Source organism: Rhinopithecus bieti, unplaced genomic scaffold (genome assembly GCF_001698545.2).
Source record: "Rhinopithecus bieti isolate Rb0 unplaced genomic scaffold, ASM169854v2 scaffold_10088, whole genome shotgun sequence".
Classification (NCBI taxonomy): Eukaryota; Metazoa; Chordata; class Mammalia; order Primates; family Cercopithecidae; genus Rhinopithecus; species Rhinopithecus bieti.
In genome coordinates, this window is record NW_016806409.1 from 993206 (window position 1) to 1003315 (window position 10110).

At 46.1% G+C, this 10110-nt stretch overlaps 1 protein-coding gene across 2 annotated transcripts in view; it reads right to left on the minus strand.

Moving 5' to 3' along the window:
- The window catches only part of EFTUD2 (elongation factor Tu GTP binding domain containing 2), a 46599-nt gene that overhangs the window by 11181 nt on the left and 25308 nt on the right, over positions 1 to 10110 (minus strand). For both annotated transcript variants that reach the window (XM_017876092.1, XM_017876091.1), the window contains 5 exons: positions 7044 to 7107; positions 6553 to 6643; positions 3671 to 3806; positions 2403 to 2530; positions 1460 to 1653 (listed from right to left, as the gene is read on the minus strand). In XM_017876092.1, coding sequence (XP_017731581.1) covers positions 1460 to 1653; positions 2403 to 2530; positions 3671 to 3806; positions 6553 to 6643; positions 7044 to 7107 — 613 coding nt within the window. The remainder of the gene's footprint in view (positions 1 to 1459; positions 1654 to 2402; positions 2531 to 3670; positions 3807 to 6552; positions 6644 to 7043; positions 7108 to 10110) is intronic.

Sequence of the window (10110 nt, forward strand, 5' to 3'; positions counted from 1 at the left end):
AAAAAAAAAAAAAAAAAAAAAAAAAATTAGGCGGACGTGGTGGTGCACACCTGTAACCCTGGCTACTTGGGAAGCTGAGGCAGGAGAATTGCTTGAATCTGGCAGGCAGAGGTTGCAGGGAGCCAAGATCATGCCATTGCACTCCAGCCTGGATGACAGAGCGAGAAAAATAAAAAATAAAAAAAGGCCAGGCACGGTGGCTCACGCCTTTAATCCCAGCACTTTGGGAAGCTGAGGCAGGCATCACAAGGTCAGGAGATCGAGACCATCCTGGCTAATATGGTGAAACCGGTCTCTACTAAAAATACAAAAAAATTAGCCGGGCGTGGTGGTGGGTGCCTGTAGTCCCAGTCACTTGGGAAGCTGAGCCAGGAGAATGGAGTGAACCCAGGAGGCGGAGCTTGCAGTAAGCTGAGATCGCAGCCACCGCACTCCAGCTTGGGCGACAGAGTGAGACTGTCTCAAAAGAAAAAAAAAAAGCATCACAGAAAACTTTTACTTTCCAAGCTCTTCCATATTCTGCCTTTTGGCATTTAGGGTAGATCTGACCAAAGGGGCCATCATTGAGGTAGAGTAGCCACCTTAGGGAACACAAATGTCTTGGTTTAACTTGTCAACTGGGAAGCCAAACTCATAAACTGACGAGTAGCCCAGAGGCCCAAGCTAAGTTTGACTCTGCAAGATTGGGATGCTGCAAGGTATCCAGTGAATCCTTCTCTCTGGTCAAAGCACAGACAGTGGAGGTTGGGAAACAATTTCTTTTGGGAAGAAACACAAAGATTATGACTTAAGGAACACAGGAAAGGAAATGGAAAGAGGGTTAAAATGAATAACAATGGAAATCTTGCTACAAAAGTTCATACAAGCTTCATGCTTTCAAAAGGGACTTAAGACGGCCTGTGGTGGCTTACACCTGTAATCCCAACACTTTGAGAGGCTGTGGTGGGAGGATCACTTGAGCCCAGGAGTTGGAGACTAGTCTGGGCAATATAGTGAAACATTGTCTCTACAAAAAAATTAAAAAATTAGCCAGACATGGTGGTGTGTGCTTGTAGTTCCAACTACTTGGGAGGCTGAGGTGGAAGGACTGCTTGAGCCCAGGAGGTGGAGGCTGCAGTGAGCTGAGATTGTACCACTGCACTCTGGCCTAGGCAACAGAGTGAGACCCTGTCTCAAAACAAACAAACAAATAGGGCTAAAAAAAAAAAAAGTTCACACAAGCCACCTAAAGTGCAAAGGCAAAGTTTCTGGCACTATTCCAACAGTAGCTGCCTTTGGCCCCAGCAAACCTTGGATAGGAAGAACTAGAAGTCAATAGCCCTGCTAATAGAGAGCCGCTTTAACCCCTCTTGCACAGAGCCTTGCAACTACTTTCAAGGAGGATCACCCCTTCTAGCTCCTTGGGGGCAGTCCCTGGACAGACAGCAAGGCATACCCCTGGAGCTCTGGTTGGCAGTACCTGGCCACAGAGATCCAAAGGCGGCCCACTGTGCATATCTGGGAGTCTTCTTCATCCTCCAGGGTGTAGTTCTCCCCCAGTACCTTCACAGGCTGCCCAGCATGAATGGTGCCACTCAGCACCCGGCCAAACGCATGAAATTGGACTCCATCATCTGTGCTGTACATCTTAGTAGTGTGGCACATCAGGGGGCCCTGGAAGAGGGGACAGGGTGTAGCTTCAACCACATCTACCCTCCGGGGAAGTACTACTCCCCGCCATCTTCCTTGACAGCAAGGACATGAGCTCTATGAGGAGCTAGAGAAAGATGAGGCAATCTCATCTGCAAACTATGTTGTATCCCATCCCTCTAAGGAGGCTGAATAGGAGACATGGCAGAGCAAAAATATTCTCTTCCTTTTTTCTTTTTGGGAAGATAAGAGCATTGAGGAAGAGATACAGATTTAAGATGGCAGACCGGCACTATTGACAAGATTGCCTACTGTCCCAAATTTCCTCTTAAGATGTAACTCAATCCTCAACTGGCTGTGTATTTATGACGAGAAACTAGACAGCCTAAGAAATGGCTGGGAAAGATGTTTTTAAAAGCCAGGACTGACAAGATTAGCTACCATTTGTTGAATCTTTAGTATCTGCCAGGCAACATGCTGAACACAATTGTAACACTTCCTTAATCTTATTTAAATCTCATAACAACCGCTCACATTTTATTATGCTCGTGTTATAGACCAAGGCCTTGAGGCTCAGGAAATGTGAGTAATGTTCGCAAGGTCATGGCACTAGCAGCGGTAACATTAGGCTTTGCATTCAGGCCTGACTGTGCCCATGGGGATGGGGAGGCAAGGGTGGGGAAGAGGGTATGACTCCTGTGACCAGAAATCAGTATCCTCACACAGGAAAGGAAAAAAAAAAACCAGAGAACCGGGGAGCCACGTGCCCTTACATCAGGGTCACAGTCACTCATAGCCTCGCCGAGGTCGGAGTCCACACCGCCCGTGTAGGTGTGCTCAATCTTCGGCTTGGCGCCCACCTTTGGAGAAGGGATATGCTGCACACACATGTCCACAAAGCCTGTGGATGGAAAAGAGAAAGCCATTACTACATGTCCCCCGGGGAGCACGAGCAGGAGTTACTGAACCATTCACAATGGTCAGAAAGCTCAAAGTGCGGGGACTAAAAGCTCTGGCACTATGACTCTAGGGGCAAAGTTGATAGCCTGTTTCTGGGAACGTGCTGCTAAAAGATTTGGAGTCACCCTGATGCTGGAAAAGAGCAAGAAGCAGGTATCAGTGGTACACGGTTCCTTGGAACTCCGCTGACAGCAAGTTTAAAGTACGTCGATCTATGAACTTTTATTGGCTATACGCATTTACATGGAACGAAATAAGCACCCCATCTAACACCTACTTAAAACAATTCCTGACCTGACTCCCATTGAGAAACACCGCATGCATCTCTATTCAATAGGTTACCCGTTTTCCAAACACATTAATAAACCACACAAGTGGGAACCCCCGTGAGCACACTGGGATAGGCGTGTCTGCCTTCAATGGTATCTAGTGTGTCAGACTGGTGGCAGACCAAAATAAGCTATTAAAACTACGCACCTTGGGGACCCAGACACCTAATTCCCACTGACCTTAGAATCAGAGACTGCTGAGAAGACCCTCAGCCATCACCCTTTACACTTCCTTGATTTTACAGATAACAAATTAGAGTCACGATGAATTAGGTGGCTTGCCGAGGGTCATCTCATGGAATGGCCAGGGCAGGATCGAGACAGACTCAGGTGGTTTTTTCAACCAGTCCAGTGTCTTTCTGCTGATCACCTGCCTTCTGTGTAACTAACCAAGTCTCCTAAATCCTAGCCTAGCACTTTTTGCACTATTTCATACCACCCAAGCATCCACGTTCCCAGCTGCCCCCTGGAAAATACACCAGAACCACAGAGCCTGCCTTCCCATCTCATTTACTTGAACACTCCTCCTGGCAGGAAAATGTAATTCCTTTTGGTTCCCAAGATAGAATGTGTGCCATCATCCACTAAGGAAAGCCGCTAGGAAAAACATCAGTGTTCTGCATCTCCATCTGTAGTTTGTTGAAAAGATCCTCAGACCTCTGACCTCCATTGCAGTGTGAGAAAAAGTTGCTGTGATACCTGTGGCAGGGCAGGAGGATGACAGAGTTAAGGGGCCACAAGCACGTTACTACCTGTGAACTCGCCAAAGAACTTTTTGCAGACCAGCCTGAGCAGGGGGCGGATATTCAGCTTCAGCTCCTCCTTCGTCAGGTGGATGCCAAGCTCATCTAGGGTCCGTGGGAGGCTGGTGTCCACATCACCCACAACCTGTGAGGGTGTAAGACACCATGTCAGCTGTAGTGAGAGCCTGAGCATGGTGCTAGAGGGAGACAAGGAAAGGCCAAAGAAATAGTTGAAGAACTCCTGCACAAGGCTCTCTTCTATGGAGACAAAGGTCTTGGCAAGAACAAAAGTTTTGTTTCAGCGGCATCTCTGCTACCTACCCTTCAAACCATAGGCAAAGCCAACTTGGTTACATCCCCATCCCAGCTAATAAACCAAGCACTCAGATTGATTACTCCTAGTGCTGCCCCCTGGTGTCTGAAAAGCAGCATCTCATCCCACTCAGGAACTCCCTCACCTATTAAATAGAAGTCTATTTACAGACTTCTCAGATTTAGAGGATCATTGTGCACTGGAAGGAACCAAAAAAGGTCACCTGGCTGTGGATCCTGTCAGGGCAGGGCCAAGCTAAATCATCCTCAGCAGACTCAAGGTCTCTACTGAGGCAGGCTCTATAAATTTTTTTTATTAATCCATTCCAGTCTGACATAAGATACTAAGTATTTTTCAGCACTAATAAATTTTAATTGCTGTTTTATCTTGTTGCTAGGTTTTGCTGTTTTGTCCACTGGAATGGCCACACATATTTTGTGTATGTGTGTGTCCACTGTGCTTATTAAACACCTGCGTATTTTATTACTGTCTTAGGAGAGAGGTCTGTACGAAAATTCCTGTAATTTTTACCCTTTTAGTCCTATCTTTTAGGGAGTACAAATTCATATAAATGTCACGTTATATTCTTTTTTTTTTTACAGACAGGGTCTCACTCTGTCACCCAGGTTGGAGTGCAATGGTGTGATCATGGCTCACTGCAACCTCCGTCTCCCGGGCTCAAGTGATCCTCCTGCCTCAGCCCCCCAAGTAGTTGGGACTACAGGCACGCACCACTACAACAGCTAATTCTATTTTGTGTGCAGACAGGGCTTAGCCATGTTGTGCAGGCTGGTCTTGAACTCTTGATCTCAAGCGATCTGCCCACTGGGACCTCACAAAGTGCTGGGATTACAGGCGTGAGTCACCACATCTGGCCAAGTTATATTCTTTGCTTCTCAGCATTCCACATGCTTAATTAAATCCTTACCATTTCCTGACAAATTATTTCAATCTGACAAGCATCACATATTGTACAGTTATGAAAGCAAAGTTCATAGAACATGCTTTGTTTGTTTTTTTCTGAGACAGGGGCCACTCAGGCTGGAATGCAGTGGTGTGATCATGGATCACTGCAGTTTTGACCACCAGGGTTCAAGCAATCCTCTGGCCTCAGCCTGCTGAGTAGCTAGGACCACAGGTACACACCACCACTCCCAGTTGATTTTTTTTTTTTTTTTTGAGACGGAGTCTTGCTCCGTCACCCAGGCTGGAGTGCAGTGGCATGATCTCAGCTCACTGCAGCCTCAGCCTCAAGAGTAGCTGGGATTACAGGCATAAGCTACTATGCCTGGGTAATTTTTGTATTTTTAGTAGAGATGGGGTCTTGCCATGTTGCCCAGGCTGGTCTTAAACTCCTGGGCTCAAGTGATCCTCCTGCCTCGGCCTCCCAAAGCATCTGGATTACAGGCCTGAGCCACTATGCCCAGCCCAGACATACTTTTAGTGGTTGTAAAGTGGTTCATTTTATGGGATGTACCATCATTCATTTAATCAGATTAAGGAGCATAACTGACAAACATTTAACTTACTTCTTGTTTTTTCCCTTTTCCTGCTGTTACAAACAATGCTATAAGCTGAGGTGGTAGACTCCTGCCTGTAATCCCAGCACTTTGGGAGGCCAAGGCAGGAGGATCACTTGAGGCTAGAAGTCTGAGACCAGCTTGGGGATAACGGCGAGACCTTGTCTCTACAAAAAAGTTTTAAAAAGTTAGCCAGGCATGGTAGCTTGCATCTGCAGTCACAGCTTCTCAGGAGGCTGAGGTGGGAGGATTGCTCAAACCTAGGAGTTTGAAGCCGCAGTGAGCTATGATCGTGCTATTGTACTGCAGCCTGGGTGACAGAGTGGGACCCTATCTCTAAAAAACAAAAACAAACAACAACCAAAAATGCTATAAACACTTTGATTTATATAAGTAGCCAGGAGGACTTTCACAATTATATCTGTAAGTTAAATTCCCATAACTGAAATGATTAGTTCTAAGTGTCACATTCTTCTCAACAGTCAAGATATGTTCATAAACCTGCTCTAGGAGAAGACTTTTCTTTCATACCTCCTCCCTTTCCTTTGATTTTTTTTTTTTTTTTTTTGGAGACGGAGTCTTGCTCTGTCGTCCAGGCTGGAGTGCAGTGGCGTGATCTCGGCTCACTGCAACCTCTCCCTCCCGGGTTCAAGCAATTCTCCCGCCTCAGTCTCCTGAGTAGCTGGGACTACAGGCGCCCGCCACCACACCCAGCTAATTTTTTGTATTTTAGTGGAGACGGGGTTTCACCATGTTGCCCAGGCTGGTCTCAAGCTCCTGAGCTCAGGCAATCTGCCCACCTCCGCTTCCCAGAGTGCTAGGATTACAGGCATGAGCCACAATGCCCGGGCCCCTTTCCTTTGATTTTAATAGCACTTGGAGTACTACAGTGTTCTGGATCTAGAAGATTACTTCTTGAACAATTGGTGACCAACAACCACCCTTATACTTAAGAGAAAACTGAGCAGGTTTAGGGACAGAGTGAAGTGTGAGTTCACCAGCTCTTCCACACTGTGCTTATAAGAGCAGATCTGCCCAGTGTGGCCTGACACACTCACCTGGGCGAGGATCTTATAAAGGGGCTCCAAGATAAACTCCACGAAACTTCTCTGGGAGCTGCTAGTTGGGGCCTTTTTGGTGAACTTTCGCCTAAAAGGAAAAACAAAGAGTTCTGAGTGACCCGGGAGGAAAGGCACTATCGCTGATCCCAAGAGGCACTGTCTAAGTGCTGAATCTGAACAGCAGCCCAGGGGAGGAATGTGTGTTGTGACTGTAAAGTTTCCAGAGGCAGATTCCTGGAAGGATACATGGTTATGACCCTCCTGGATGCCTGAGCTGGGCTGTAAAGACTTCAGGAGAAAAAGTCTCTCACCAGATCAGAGCTTAGGAAGCCAACCCATTTAGGGGAGGAAAGACAGTAGTTTACGTTAAAAAAAAAAAAAAAAAAGTAGGTATTTTAATCTTTGAACTCAGAGAATTTCTCTATCTCTTCTCACTTACTGGGTAAATGATCACCCGTCTGGAAAGTCACGTCCCATACTCTACTTACGTCTTAGGGTTGAAGTAGATGTCACCCCAGAGTCTTTTAGCAAATTCTTGGTAATTAATGTCACCTATGGGAGAAGTCACACAATTATAATCTACCTAGCAAAGTGTTGTTCAAAATTCTGTTTCAGGTGGCACAGGTGGTTCGTAGCTGAGAACTTCTACCACTTTCCTTTCCAGGGTCCACACATTCCCTTCTAACCAGACAGGAAAACGGGGACACTGAGGCACAAAGTAGGACAAGACTGGTCCAAAGTTGACAAGGCTGTGCTGCAGCCAAAATGAGAACCCAAGCCTCTCCATCTCCACCAAGCACTAGGATTGAACTATGGACAACAGCATGTGTTACATGTTTTCCTTTGATGGAACAGGGTCACCTACTGTGTGGCATCCTCTATCTGCGTCTAAACCCTGTCTCTTCTGGAAGGAGAATTTAATGGTTCTTTCACCCTTTCCTGATGTAGACAAGCTCAACTCTGCTGCCAGTGTGGGCCACCTTCCAACTGCAGTGTCACCATAAGGCTCTGGCTAGCCCCAGGCCTCAAGTAAGCAATTACTCAGCCCTCTCAAGAGAAAACACCAAAGCCAACCTTTGGCTCATCTTTTACCAATTAATATTTTTAGTTCGACTATAACTGCTAATCCTGGTCAGACTATACCAGACAAGTATGGCTTTTAAAAGTCAAGACATTGGGTAACATTCAGTTAGACAAGTGATACCACCAACTACCTCCTGGATATTTCTATCCAGATGTCAGACTGTCCCCTCTCCCCTTGATGGGATAAAGGGAATGCATCAGCTTTTTCCTAAAGCCACATTCCCCTTCAGACTTCTCTGTCTCCATCAGTATTGTTATCACCAAAATTTCATGTAAACTCAAAATCTTTTTCTTCCTTACTCTGTTAATTACCAAATTCTCCCCTTCTTTCCCACATTGTTAGTTACTGAGGCTTTCCTTCCTCTGAACCACTGAATGTTTATGCCCTCTGTTAATGCACTTACCATGTAGTATAATCACTGAACCTTTTTTCTTTGAGACAGAGTCTCACTCTGTCATCCACACTGGAGTACAGTGGCATAACCTCAGCTTCCTGAAGCCTTGACCTCCCTAGCTCATGCAATTCTCCCACCTCTGCCTCCCAAGTAGCTGGGACTACAGGTGTGCGCCATCACGGCCAGCTAATTTTTTTTTTTTTTTTTTGAGACGGAGTCTTGCTCTGTCGCCCAGGCTGGAGTGCAGTGGCGCGATCTCGGCTCACTGCAAGCTCCGCCTCCCGGGTTCCCGCCATTCTCCTGCCTCAGCCTCCCGAGTAGCTGGGACTACAGGCGCCTGCCACCACGCCCGGCTAATTTTTTTTGTTTTTTTTTTTTTTTCAGTAGAGACAGGGTTTCACCGTGTTAGCCAGGATGGTCTTGACCTCTTGACCTCATGATGTGCCCATCTCGGCCTCCCAAAGTGCTGGGATTACAGGTGTGAGCCACCGGCCATGGCCAGCTAATTTTTAAAATTTTTTGTAGAGACAAGGTCTTACCATGTTGCCTACACTGGTTTTGAGCTCCTGGCCTCAAGTGATCCTCTACTTTGGCCTCCCAAAGTGCTGGGATTACAGGCACGAGCCACTGTACCTGGCCTGAACTTGAACTCTTCTCCTTGGTTAAACATTCCACAGTTACCTGAACAGGCCATGACTAACACCACCTGCCTCTGTGCCTCTTTTTCCAGCCCTGCAAGTCTGGAATTTCTGGCTTTCTACTCTCTATTTGCCCAAGTCCCGTCTCCTTCCCTCGGCTTTACCTGCCTCCAAGCTATTGAGGCTGACCCCTACCCCACCCCTAAGTTCTCTCAGCTGTATCTGCCTACAGTAGATACCTGGTACTCAGCTCACACTATCACCTCACATTGCCAATCATCATTCTGTGGGATTCTGTCCATCCACTGGATGAAGTTTCTAGAAGTCCGAAGTTGTTCATCATGCCTTATTATACTATATTCCTAGCGAGAGCACATGGTATCAGTTTTGGGAGTAAAATATAAATGGATTCTAGTTATAGCTCTATCAATAAGTTCTGTGACCATGGGGATAGTTTCTCTCCATGTAAAATGAAGAGGAAGGACTCAATGATCTCTTCAATATTCCCTTCAGTGCTGACTTTCCAGAAGTCTACACATGACTTTCCACCATAATGCTGCTGCAGCCCAGCCCATAGCTAGCTCTGACATAAACTAACAGTGGGTTCAAAGGATGAGAAACAATCTCGCCCAAGGCTGAGGATCATTTTCAATCAGAATTGGAATCATCTCTGCATTATAATTACAAAAGGGTCTTGGATTCTGCTTCACATGCTCATACAATGGACATTCAGAAACACATAAACTTCTACTGGAACTCTGTTCAATTTCATTTATTGTCCAGCTACCCATTTTTAAAAAACAGCCATCTGGAAATAATTGATACATATATCTAATAAGAAAATGGTCAATGGTCCAATGCTGTATGAAAAACACAGATTATATATGTATACAGGTGATCCTTGAACAACATGGTTTGAATGTCTTGGGTCCAATTATACATGGATCTTTTCCCCCACCTCTGCCACCTGAGACACCAAGACCAATGCCTCCTCTGCCTTAGCCTGCTCAATGTGAAGATGACGAAGATGAAGACCTTTATGATGATCCACTTCCACTGAATGAACAGTAAATGTATTTTTTCTCATGATTTTCTTGGTAACATCTTCTTTTCTCCAGCTTACTTTATTATAAGAATATAGTAGATAGGCCGGGCACAGTGGCTCATGCCTGTAATTACAGCACTTTGGGAGGCCAAGGTGGGTGGATCAAAAGGTCAGGAGTTCGAGACCAGCCTGACCAACATGGTGAAACCCTGTCTCTACTAAAAATACAAAAATTAGCTGGCCATGGTGGCACACACCTGTTATCCTAGCTACTCAGGAGGCTGAGGCAGGAAAATCGCTTGAACCCGGGAGGCGGAGGTTGCAGTGAGCTGAGATCGCGCCATTGCACTCGAGCCTGGGCAACAGAGTGAGATTCTGTCTCGGAAAAAAAAAA